The sequence below is a fragment of the Melanotaenia boesemani genome, chromosome 19 (assembly GCF_017639745.1).
Source record: "Melanotaenia boesemani isolate fMelBoe1 chromosome 19, fMelBoe1.pri, whole genome shotgun sequence".
NCBI lineage: Eukaryota > Metazoa > Chordata > Actinopteri > Atheriniformes > Melanotaeniidae > Melanotaenia > Melanotaenia boesemani.
Window position 1 is genome coordinate 26,621,648 of NC_055700.1, and position 13,436 is coordinate 26,635,083.

General features: G+C 38.7%; 1 protein-coding gene across 4 annotated transcripts in view; it reads right to left on the reverse strand.

Annotated features, from left to right (window-relative positions):
* The window catches only part of LOC121629940 (transcription factor 4-like), a 261,687-nt gene extending 251,117 nt beyond the window's left edge, over window positions 1–10,570 (reverse strand). For 2 of the 4 annotated variants that reach the window (XM_041969877.1, XM_041969881.1), the window contains exons 1-3: window positions 9,662–10,570; window positions 9,339–9,377; window positions 5,650–5,719 (exon numbers count right to left, since the gene is read on the reverse strand). In XM_041969877.1, coding sequence (XP_041825811.1) covers window positions 5,650–5,719; window positions 9,339–9,377; window positions 9,662–9,763 — 211 coding nt within the window. In that variant the 5' untranslated portion in view covers window positions 9,764–10,570. The remainder of the gene's footprint in view (window positions 1–5,649; window positions 5,720–9,338; window positions 9,378–9,661) is intronic. The other 2 variants (XM_041969878.1, XM_041969880.1) reach the window with 2 other exon arrangements.
* Between the last annotated feature and the right edge of the window lie 2,866 nt (window positions 10,571–13,436).

Below are 13,436 nucleotides of genomic sequence, written 5' to 3' on the forward strand. Positions count from 1 at the left end.
CCATCTCTCTGTTTTCCAGCCAACAAACAAAATGGCTTCCGAGAGGCGTTTAGAGGCAAAAAACATGAGCCGAGGCAACAAAAACGACCTTAAGCACAGAGCATACATACATACACCTGGTCCTGTGGATGGAGGCTAAACCTGCGGATGCTGCTGAACACATGATGGATGCAGAGACTTAAAAGAGGAGAAAACAGCAGGACGACGACACAACCTGATCATAGAGAAACTAAGCAACATGGAGAGATTCCATTTAGCAGGTCTGGAGTAGGAGGGTAACAGTTTGTGCATTTAGTTATTTAGTTATTTTAATCAACTTGTAACTTGTTGTAGATTTATTGTAAATTTTTTATCAGCTGACCGACAACCTGACAAATCAACTGTTTTTCACACATGTGCCTCCGTTGGTCATGTGCGTTATATCCGGGCTGCATGCAAATCAAAGTCAGCTCTACACCAGAGCAGAGGGCGGTGGATGTTTGGTAACCCCCTACAAAAGCAGTTTAGTTACAACAAGCCAGTTTCTTTGATGAACTAAGGTATCTCTGTGCCTGTGGTCTTTCAATATAGTTTGAGTAAATCTTGTGGAGGACTCATGCATTTCAAGCCCTCTTCTACCCTTAAGCTTTCCTCTGTGAATGTGGTCTCGTGAGTGACTCAAACTTTCTATCCTAAGCTTTCTGTCCTACAGATAGGGATCGAGGACCAGTTTCAAACTTTGTCAAGTCAAACATGATTCCTTTATAGCATTGGTTCAATTTACGTTTTAGTTCAGGGTCCAGTGCAATATGGTCTGAAGTGGGCCGGACCAGTAAAAAAAATGGCACAATAACCTTTAAATGAGGAAAACTCCCAATATCATCCATACATAAGCCAGATGTTTACATTTAATTAACTTTCCTTTAAGAAACATTATGAATAACACTTCTGGAGAAAAATAAAATGCAGTTTCAACTATATTTCCCCTCAGTTACACATTTACATGTTATTTTACTCATTTCTATATTTTATTTGTATTTATTTTATTAGGTTTTTTATTAGATATTTTTATTTTAATAAAATAAAATAAAAATCACTAATAAAATGGGCTGTGGTGTGCTGTGGTGGTTAGCGCCGCAGCCTGGGGGGATCAGGGGGCTTTCTGTGTGGAGTTTGCATGTTCTCCCCGGGTTCTTTCCGGGTACTTCCAAAGACATGCATGTTAGGTTAGTCACTCTAAATTCTTCCCAGGACTGAGCATGAGTGGTTGTTTGTCTCTCTGGCGACCTGTCCGGGTGTACCTGCCTCTCACCTGCTAATTGCTGGGATAAACTCCAGCTTCCCTGCAACCCTGAATTAGACTAAACAGGACAGAAAATGAATGGATGGATAAAGTCTATACTTTTTTTAATTTAAAGTTTATTTATAAAATTTATGCATTTATATTTTTAAATAAAATTTTATATATAACTAATCCAATATCAAGTATACATATTTTATTATTTTATCCATCGTTGTTTTATTTTTTATTTTTATTCATATTAATTTAATTGATTTACTTATTTGACTTTTATTATTTTATTTACATGTTTAATTTATTTTACATGATTAGACATTTATATATTTACTCATCTACACATTCATTAACACTTAAAGATCATCTCATCATCCAAACTGAAGTTTGATCTGTGAAGTAAGAAAGATGTAAAAGATATATATTTTTTTATTTTCTCATGTACCCCTGGAGCATCTCCAAGTAGCCCAAGGAGTAACACTGCTTTATAAAATGGACCCTTTCACGGAGAGGCTCCGGCTTTGGGTTCAGAAAGCAAATAATACAGCGGTTCCTACAAATGAACACAGGTCTCAACAATGATTCCCAAAGTCCCAAAAGTCTTAATCATGGTTAAGCTCGCAGGACTGATGGCATACAGTAGAAGTGTAAAAGCTCAGCAGGGTCAATGTAATAACAGTAACAACAGATCCTCATAGCTGATGCTGCAGAACAACTACTCCAGCAGGAAAGAAGGCATTTGCTCTGAACACATGAATTCTGTGAGAGAAAGTTTGTTATGCTAGAAGATTATCAGCTTTACTCATGTTTGTCTCCCGTTTCCATCCTGCATCTCACTACTCTGACAAACAATTTCTAATAACGACTAATTCATCATCCATCTGCATCCTGTCTCTTCTCTGAGATCTCTCCAGTCAGTAAAAGTCAGTCTGATGGCGAGTTTATCTCTTGTGCTGTCCCTTTCTTTTCTCTTCCTCCCTTCCTCCAATAATGTCCTTTTGGGTTTCTTTGATGAATCAGCCATGGTGTGCGTTCCTTGTGTTGATATTCAGTTGCTGGCATGTGATGTGGTGCCATAAAGCAAAATGTTGCTGTAAAGATAAGCAGGGTGGTTTTTCAGGACGTTGAGCGGCAACGATGGCTCCAGGAATGTAATGAATGTCAGTGTGCCATCAAAACAAGTCAGAAACACATTTTTAGGGTCATAAAGTTACAAAATGCTTCTTTAAAGGATGAACTTCAGTCTGCAAGTTAGTTTTCATCTGGTCCAACAACCACCATGTGTTTTCTAGAGTGATCTCAGTCACAGACCTGCATCATTCTGGAATATGTGAAATGAAAAGGATGATACGCTTAAATGAAATATTATTTCTAGAACCTAAATATTAAATGGATGAATCAATGAGTGATGAATGGTTGAATAAACGAATACATGTATTTATTGATGGATTAGTGTACTACTGATAGGAACGGACTGATAACTTAATAAACTAACTTCTAAAATAAATACTAATATTTTTTTATTATTGGTAAAAAGAAAATGTGTTTACACATTTGGCATGTTAAGGGTTTACAGGAATTTACAGGAAAGTTGGGTTATTTTGACCCCAGAAGAAGCTAAAAATAAGAAATAAGAAGCATTTGGGAAAGATCCAGTAAAGCTCTTGAGCAAAGTTTCTCTGGTTTTCTTCAAGTCTGTTTCTCATCTTTTTTATAGTAATAAATTTGTTATCCATGTACAGTCCAGTGAGGCAGCACGTGCACCAGCATGCATGCACATGCAGCATGTTTGCCACAATGATTGTGTTTATAGATTAACCTGGCCATTTCTTTAGACCATTAACATTGTCCCAGTATACATCCACAGGAGGTTAATGAAGTCCAACGTCACAACAGTGTCAACTGTGTGAAAAAATGTTCTTTATGGAAGATCGCTGTGCGTCTAAGTACAGCTGAACTCGCTGCAGTGTTGTTCTGAAGCTTCCCAGATCTTGAGTTGGTCTGTTGATGATACAGTTATAAAAAAAACATGATTCTGAGAGTTGACACGAGCTGCTGTCTCTGATACCGTTAGCTCAAACAATACATTACCATCTAGTACAAAAATGAAAAAATATAAAGATATGAAACTTTGGAGCATGTGCAGAGCACCCAGGTCCATTTTAGTCTATTCATTTATCCATTTTCCATATCTGATTCGCCCTGGACGGACTGTCAGTCATCACAAGCACAGCCCTGAAATAACAACCACACACCCACACAGGCCAGTCAACTGGGAAATTTGATGTAGAATAACTATTAGTATCTTAGAGAGTCAGAGGATCTGGAGGAAACTGACACGTGCACAGGAAGAAGACTCACTGACCAAGTTATAAAGTCCACTTTTTCTGCTGCTTCTGAACACAAATATCTAATCATCCAATCACATTAGAATGAGGAAGAAAGAGGATTTAAGTGACTGAACGTGGCATGGTTGTTGGTCTGAGTATTTCAGAAACTGCTGATCTGTTGGGATTTTCACACACAACATCTGGACCACAATGTCTTGATGATGTCAGAGGTCAGAGGAGAATGGGCAGACTGGTTGGAGATGATGGAAAGGCAACAGGATAGCAACGTGGCCTGGTTTAACCACCACAGCCTACCTGAGTATTGTTACTGACCATGTCCATCCCTTTATGACCACAGTGGAGCATCTTCTGATGCTACTTCCAGCAGGATAATGCACCATGTCACAAAGCTCAGATCATCTCCACCTTCTTTCTAGAACATGACAATGAGTTCACTGGACTCCAACGGCCTCCACAGACACCAGATCTCAGTCCAGTAGAGCAGCTTTGGGATGTGGTGGAACGGGAGATTCTCATCATGGATGCAGCTGACAAACCTGCAGCAACTGTGTGATGCTGTCATGTCAATATGGAGAAAACCTCTGAGGAAGGTTTCCTACACCTTGTTCAATCTATGACATCAAGAATTAAGGCAACTCTGAAGGGGAGGATCCAACCTGGTACTAGCAAGGAGGACCTGGTAAAGTTGAAGGTAAGTGTACAAACTCCACACAGCTGGGATTTTAACCAGGAACCACTCAACGCCACATCTAGCTTGTATACAAGCTCATCCTCTGCATTATCAGGGTGGTAGTCCAGCTCTGAGAGCTTCAGCTTTGTGAATTTCAGCCAGACTAACACATTTACATGTTTTTGAAAGTCTGTTTTTTCTTTCAAGCATCATTTAAACACACTGACTGAACAGAGGGAGTTAGACCACAACACAGAGAGAGATTTTGCTCTGGCTCAAAAAAACAAACTGCCTTCTAAAAGCTTTCATTTCTCTGAATCTAAAGGAACTAAAACAATCATTAAAAAAATCATTAAAAAGCCACACCATCATTTGAAATATAGTCTTATTGTTCATGTTTCTGGAAAAAGTCTTGAAATAATTATAGCCATCATATTATAATATTGAATGCTGCATTAGCTGATGTAATCAATACAACAGCAAATGATGACAGAAGCCAAAAGTGAAAGTAAATCGTGAGGAACAAACTCAAAAACTCCCTGTGTGAATTAGTCAATAACTCTTTAAGTATCTACAGATTCAGACCGATCTTTGACTAGTTTTCATAAACTTTTTGAGAAGATGAAACTTAGGCTCCGGTTCTAAACAAAAGAAACTTATTAAAACTAAATAAATAATATCAACATTCACAACATTTCAAAGTGAAAGCAACTACGAAGCAAAACTGGGTTTGTTTGACAGCAGCAGCACGGTTATGTACAACCACTGATCTCCACAACACACTCACACAGGCAGGAAAGCATGAGAGCAGCAGGCCAGAAAAACAGGATGTCTCCATCAGGAATGAACCTCAGCAGCTGAGAAACCAACTTGATGCACGAAAATAAAGAAAAAAAACATGACATCATCACCTTTAAGAGCCTTATTTTCCTCACAACTTGCAAATAAATCCAAATCCAATCTAAACCTAGTAAAAAAAAGGCCCAAACAAATACTCTATTTCCTCTCGTCTTAATGACATTTAGCAAACAAAAAAGGTAAAAAAAGAAAAATATAATCCAAATTTCACAATCACACCAAGCAACATGAATGTTCGAATGAAACCAACAGCATTCAAAGAGTTTATCAGGAGAAAGAAGGAAGAAAAAAAAACATTTTTTTAAGTCAAAGCAATCCAGAAAAACTGCATCTGCACGTTTAGAGCATGGTTACCCACAAAAAAATGTTCGAACAGCGAGCGAAGCAGCACTGAGCAGGTGCAAGAAGGAGAGGAGAAAGGCTGAGAGGGGAGCCAAGAAGTAGAAGGAAAAGAAGAAGAAGAAGTAGAAATGAGGGGGAGGGGATAACTGACGTACTTGAGCCGGAGAAATGTCCACTCCCCAGGGAGGTTGGTCCGTTCTTTCCACTAACAGGAGGGGAAAACATCTACAAGACAAACAAAGCAGACATTACCTCTGAGAGCTCTGATGCTGCAGACACTAAGACACATCTCTACTGTTACATCAGTGCAGTAAAACATGAAAAGATTCATTCCAAAATGCCAGGACTTGACTGAAAACTATTTTAGTCTCACTGGAACTGCTTCTTGAATGGCTGATGTTTTGTTTAGGAGGATAACGGTATGTATGTATGAACAGGGCTGGGTACTAACTGTTGGAGCTAAACGCCTGTTTACTGTTTATATTTATTTAAATTTAATAAATGAACCAAAAGTTCTCAGTTGTTCAAGATGTGCACGGTGCAAAGATTTATGAAAAGATTTAGTCTAAAACTGGCAAATTAGTGATTAACGTTTATAATAATTCATTTAAGGAACAACAGAGGTTAATATAAACCAAAGCAAGAAAGTGGTGCAAAAGAAAGGAAAAAGAATATTGTGGTTATAGAGAATCATTGCAGGGCCTCAAGGCCAGGGTATTTCAGATAAGTCCAGGACCAGAATCTGCATGGAGCGGGTCCAATATCAGGACTTAGGTATATTCACACTGCAGGGAAAAGTGGCACAAATCCCACTTTTTGGTTCACATTTAACATATATCTGATTTTTTATGACAGTCTGAACTTCAATAATCCCACTTTTTCTAATCAGATTCAGGTGACTTTCATATGAGGTCAGATACGTACTTGACCTCAGTCTGAACCAGGTCATTGAAGAGAGACAAACGTCACATTTCTGCAGTGGAGGAGGCGGCACATGTAAACACAGCGTGTTGCGTGTGACGTCACGTCTTCCTCAGAGACAGACGTTCGCTCTGCCTGCATCTAAATCATCGTGTGAGAAGCCATGCATCAAATCTGCAGTGTGAAACAGATCCAATGTCAAAGTCAGGACTCCAGTTTTGGTGAAGTCCAGCAGCTCCAAAGTCAAGTTCAAATCAAGACTTCCATCTCAGGAAAGGTCCTGCATCTAACCAGGCAAAAGGAAATCATGAGATGCTCCTTAAATCCAAAGACAATTCCCACTTTTCAAGTCTTCACAACTGATGAATTAGAGATGTCTGCTGCTCAGAGCCACAGTACATACTAAAAATAACGCCTTATAACAAACTGTAAAAGCTAGACGTTAACCTGATCTCTAAAAGGTTTAGCGAACTGGACTTGGAAAAATCCGGATCGCTCCCTCATCTACCAGCTGCTCAAACCCCCCTTTCTCTTGATCTGATGGATCCATTCATTTAACTCCTGCTCAGCTCATCAATATGGCTCAGTGTGCAGCTTTCTATGCTCGCAATTTATTTGATGGCTTTAAAGAAACCAAAAAAACAAGACACCTGAACTTGGTTTTCGCTCCATCTGAGGAACCATGTTGACTCGGATGCTGACGCTCTACATGACTGAGGATATTAATGTCTTTTCAGGGTTTTAACGTTTGAATTTCAAGTCAAGCTACCTGAGCCGATTCATTTTTTGCTTGATGCTGTGGTCCCATTTTGGTGAGTACCCACCCCCGACATCAAACAGACTACAACACAGATCTCTGAAAAGCATCACGTCCCTGAAGGTCATTAAAAACATGCACTCTGTCTTCAGTCACTCTTGCTGTATGTGGATTGGCTCATTTTGGAATGAATCAGTTCATATCTACTTCATATCTGACTCAAACATATGACATAATCATCAGAACTAGTTGCCATCTGCTCTACACACTCACTGGAAAATAAAGCTCATATTAAGACAGACTGAAACACAACATGGACTCCTACAAGCTACTGAAAAGCTCTATGATGCAGTTCTCTATCCAAAGAAAGAGCTGTGATCATGAAGCTCTGAGCTTCACAGGTTCAGATATTTACAAGACTTGTGTCTATTTTTGTTTCTTTTTATGTCCACTCTAATTGCACAAACCCTGCAAACGCCACTGTTGGGCCTGACGGTGCCGTGCGTCTTTCACAGCTGCGACAAATAAGGAGGAAAATATTTTAGGGGATAAATCTAATTCTGCTTATTAGCTGCTCGATCGATAAAAACCCACCTAACTGCTTAGAGTTGTCAGTTCGTGGGTGCACAAAGACGAATGGTCGCACAGAACTATGCTCGGCCTGCTCTCATGATGAGAGGAGACATATTTTAGCTGCTGCTGCCCTCCTTTGTCTTAAGACTTTTTTTTTTCCAAGAGATATTCTCCAAAACCGGCTCAGACTTTTAGCTTTCCTGCAGGGATTTGTTTTATCTCTGGCTCCAAATTCTGCGTTTACTGATTCTATTTCAACCTTTCTTGCAATATTAGATCATCACAACAGCTGTAAAATAATCGTGCAAGAATCAGCAGGCTGCATGTGTGTGGTGGCGATTTACTAACTTAATTATGTTATTGTAAGCCTTTTAGAATAAATACTTCCCCTCTCTCACAGTGGCTGGCACGCTCGAGTCAACAGTCATTTTTATTGGATTCAGTTTTATGAGACACCTGTAAAACTTTACCTGTGATCTTACTGTATTTACTGTAAACATTAATACATTCTTTACAGTTACTGCAGACTGTTTTACGATTCAGACTTGATGTAAAGTAACTTCCATCTGTGCTACAAACACATCTGGTTTGACCCTTTGCATTAAGAAAAAAGTTCACTTGTAGCACAGGTGGTTTTTGAGTTGGATCTGTAACGATTAAACTGGGTCTTACAGAACAAGGTGCATTGTTATAATAATTAATTTACTTTCCAACGCTCCTATAATCTCCTTTAAATTGTGCTTGGAGGCCTCAGCTGTTTTAATAAAGCTTCTTCTGATTTTCATAGTTGCAAAAAAGATTTGGGTAGTTCACATGTTGTGTTAAAGATGCATCTTTTCGTATCTGAAGCATTCCTGTAACACTCCTGGACAGTCTTGGCTGGGATCTGGTGGCGTTTTTATCGCATTTCAAAGCGCTGCGGGTAAAATAAGAGATTCCGATGTTTGCATCTCACGCAGCATCAACTCCTCCTTTAAACAGCTGATATCTGGAAGCCTCTTAACGTTTCACAACAAGATTAATGTAAAACCCTTTTTCCTGTATTTTATTCTAGGGTCGTATTAATTTTTTTTTCTCTCCCTCTTCCTCCTCTGACAAAAAGTTGCTCCCAGAGGAGGGGAGGTTCAGAAAAAAAAGAAAAGAAGAAAAAAAAAAAAAAACATGGCCGAGAGCAGGGTTCCTATTTCCTGTCCGTCAAGTTCACAACACAAGCTGCTCCTTACAAATAAATAAATAAATAAACTTTAAAACGTTGTCATGTTTTTGGGGGGATTTTTGCTGGGAATATTAAATCTGCGGTCACAAAGTGGGACACATCGCCTGCCTGTCAAGCCTGCCTGTCATGTGGGCTCATGTTTCAAGCGCGAGTTTTATATATATATATAAAAAAAAAACATTTTCCACATCTAAAAATTTCTACACAACACTTCGCTGCGCTTCTGCAGCTTAAAAACAAAACAAACAAAAAAACTACAACACAACAAAAAAAAAAAAGCAAACATTTTCTAAAAATCCTAAAATCATGGGCAAGAAAACAAGCAACAAATCTACACATGAAGGGAGAAAAAAAGGACTTAAAATGAGATATACTACCATGGATGTTGGGAACATTTTCAAATCGCTGTTTGGCATCTATAAGACAACAAAATTACTAATGCAGCATCACAATTCTCTGCACACACACTCACATACACAAGCAAAGAAATGAAAACAGCACAAAACCAAGAATATGCACAGACTTCTCTGCAAGTTACTCTACATATAAGCACAACTTTTGGTGAAAACAGTTTAAAAAGTGAATGAATGCTTTTAAAATGTGTAAATAATACATTTCAGGGCGCGTTTACGGCTTGTGCTTACATGATAGTAGTCATTATATTAATATAAAAAAGATGAAAAAGGTTGAACGTCCTTACCGCGCTGAAATCCAGTAAGTCACTCAGTTCCTTGTCTGTTCCCAAAGCTGCCATCCGCTGTTGATGATGCATTTTAGCAAAATCGCACGGACCTACAAACATGGAAACAAAACGGAGACAGATAGATAGATAGAGGAGAGATGGACAGATTGATAGATGGAAAGACAGAGGGAGGGAGAGCAGAGAGGTGGAAGACCTCGGCTTGTTTTTTCTTCTTCTTCTTGCTTCCTTTGCGCACCGCTCCGCTCCCGGGTCGCTTTTCCTCCACAGAGAAATAAATCCAGTAAGAAGAAAAAAAAAGAGAAAAAGAAAAACCTCAAAGCCTTGAGCGCAAATCTTAGTTTGCTTTCATCCTCGGAGCTGAAGGCTCAAGTCCCGGGTTGCTGCTTTTTATTTTTTTTATTTTTTTTGGCAGCAGGAAATAATTCACACGAAAAAAAGAAGAAAAACTGACAGGAAATAAAAGGAGAAAATGGGGCCAGTTGAACAGAACTGGAGTTTTTTTTTTTTTTTTTTTTTTGCGTGTTTCCCCCCCTCCAAGCCGAACAAGTCCGACCTCCACGCGCTGACACGCAGTTCGTCCGCCGCGGCTGACTGGCAGGCTCACACACGATATAAATAAATAACACGCTCACTCTCGGAGAAGGAGGAGGAAAAAAAAAAAAACACTTCCGAAAATGTGCTGTTTTGGCGTGTGTTCCCGTCAGCGGAAGAGTCCAGGCGGGCTGAGCGCTGCTCCTGACCGGGCTGCGAGCGTCCTCCGCGCGGCTGCGGCTGCTGAAGATCCCCGGGAACGCAGGACGGAGCCCATGTGCGTCTGGCACAGCCTCGGCGTGATAAATGTGTTCGTGCGGCCACCTAGCTTACATTCTCGTCAAACACCACGAAGTGCTGCTGCTACTGCTGCTGCTGGAGAGAGAATAGTTTCTGCAAATCAAATAAATACATTTAAAGATTTAAAGAATAAAAAGATTTATTGCTTTGACTGATTGGCTGGTTTGATTTGGATTAATTGGTCTAATTGAGGAACTACTTGCCACTTGAATCAAAACAAATAAAACTTTTTGTCTTAAGACTGTTTTAATACATTCCTTTATTATGTTTTATATTGGGGTTGGAATCTGATCTGTTTAGTTTTTGCACTTTTGTTTTTTTTTTTTGGTAAGACTTGAGGTTGAACTGAAACAAGTGCAGAGCCTGCCCTGCATGCTCAACCCCCTATGGGTCACCTCTTAAACTACAACATCAACCAGGACCCTCCTTTGGAAATACTTAGTAATACCCCATTCCCCTCTGTTTTCTGCAGCCCACAGCCTGCAGGTATAATTTTTTTTTTTTTCTTTTGCTAATTATTGGCTGCATGAGTGGATTTCTCTTACTGAGAAAAGGTCAGCTTACAAAAGAAGAAGAAGACACACAGGGAAACATAAAGGCTGATTTTGTTACCCTGCCAGTTGCTCCCTCACAACCCTTTCTTTTGCAAACAAACTTAAATTTATTCAACAGTTTAAAAGATAAAGAAGGATAATAGATGTACTATTTAATGTGAATGAAGTATTTGGAAGAGTTCTGTGAAAGGTGTAAATCATTCTTTTTTGCATTAAAGTTAGAAAATGTGCAGCTTTCCTATTGGCTCTCTGTCACCCTAAAAGCTTGGCAAAAATACTTTGAACAAGGCTCAAATTACTTACAAAATGTAATTTCTTATCCAAATTTTTATTAAAAATGTAATTGAGAAGAACATAACTAAAGCATGTGGCTCAAACTTTGTGCTGTAATCAGTTCAGGTCTTTAACCTTTAAAGTACGATGGGTCCTTATAAGGGCTGAAAAACGACTATAGAGCAAATAAAAACCAAAACAAAAATAAAAAACAGGACAAAAGAAAAAAAAACAGGTGTTTTTTTTCAACTATTGCTCAAGGTTTAGACCCCAATGTTCACAAATCGAAAATGAAACTATATTTTAGTGCAAAAATCGATGTTTAGAAATGATTTAGTTGCTAAAAGTGGTCAGTGGTATCTGTGTGGAGGAGGAAGAAGCAGACAAGGAGACAACTTTAACCTTTCTTTTAGTTTTTTTAATAGTGTTTACTTAAACATGGTAACAGATTCACTGTTTGTGACATTGGCTATGCTTTCTCTGAGGTCCCTAAATGTTCTTAGACACAAAGAACTTGAATATTAACTTTATTTTAGTTGAGCGATTCTTCATTTACTGTTTGTTTTTTTCTGAAATGGCCAGAGGTTATAGGGGTTAGGAGTTTGTTCAACTCGGACTTTAAATATACACCACTAATTTGTTTTGTTGTTCAGCATATTTACAGGAAATACTTTTGGAGTTTTGTTATAGGTTTATGAAATTCTGACTATAAATAAATGATTTGAACAACAAAAACAAAATCTTAATGTTTTCTGTTGTCAAGTACAAAACTGGAAGTATGTCTGTTTGAGAGATGACTTCCTGAGTTTCTGCAACACCAACACGATCAAAGATGTTTCTTAAAATCCTTTTCTATATAAGTGTTTATCTCTTCTGCCCTCTAGTGAAGTAATTGATGTTCTGCAGTTAGGCAATGATTCTGTAAATGGTGATAAGAAAATATTATAAAACAGGAAAAAAAAAATTAGAAGATATAGAATTTTATTTCTGTTTTGGGTCAGGTTTGTTTATTTATTTATTTTAATCATTATCACTATTTTCCTCCATCAGGTCTCTCTAGTTTCAAAATGTTTGTGCCTTATGATGTTTTTCAAATAAAAATCTGAATTTTATAAGTTTGGGGAAACAGTTTAAAGTCCTTACATTCGTGTAAAAACATAGAGAAAGAAAGGTTTTAGTTGGTGAGAAGCTTATGTGAGTTTTCTGATTCTGTCACATAAAGTTTCACTGTGGGAAAAAAACTGAGTGAACAGACTAACGCTGACCAGCCGGAACCGAGCATAACGCCATCCCTGTGCTAATGCTGCACTTTTCAGCTATCTGTCAGCTTTCGCTCCGTAATAATATGTCCAGCTTGTTAAACTGCTCCTGCCACCATGAAGATGCAATTAATGTTGCTCCCAGGATTTAATTTATTATGTAAAGCATCAAATGTTTAAAGATGATAAAGCAAATAAGAGGAGCATCAGACAGAAAAGATGACCTGTTGTTCAGGATTTCTTAGGATGTTGTGCAACATGCTTCCCTCTTTCTCAATTTTCCTCTCTCTTACATTAATTCCTATCTTGACCTTGGCCTGATCTTTCATTGCAACAAATCTAGATCATAAACCTCTCAGTGCCTCTTTCTTGTTATCAGCATGTGAATGGAGGGAAGAGTTGCATAACATTTACACAACACATCCTGGTTTAGTCTGAATTTCAACCTTGAAATGGAACAGGAACATATAGATAAAGTCTGACACAAAACACAGGGCGGCGGGCACATCTGGGTCAAACCTGAGCAGCAAAAATCAACCTTGATAGATAATAGATAGCCCATAATGAGTGGGGGAAGAACGGGGCACACATCCCGCTCATGATCAACCTGAACTTTGAGGGTAGTTTTTCCCTCTAAGATGATCATCAACAGCTCTGCAGCAGAGGAGGCTGTACAGAAGATTATCGGTTAAAATCTGTTCTGATGTGACAACAAACACTCTCCGGCCACCAGGTTGGATCTCCTGTTCCCTTCAGGACTGCCTTCATTCTTGGTGTTATAGATTTAACACTGTGGTCATAAAGGGATAGACATGGACAACAACACTCTGGTAGGCTGAGGTGGTTAAACCCTGC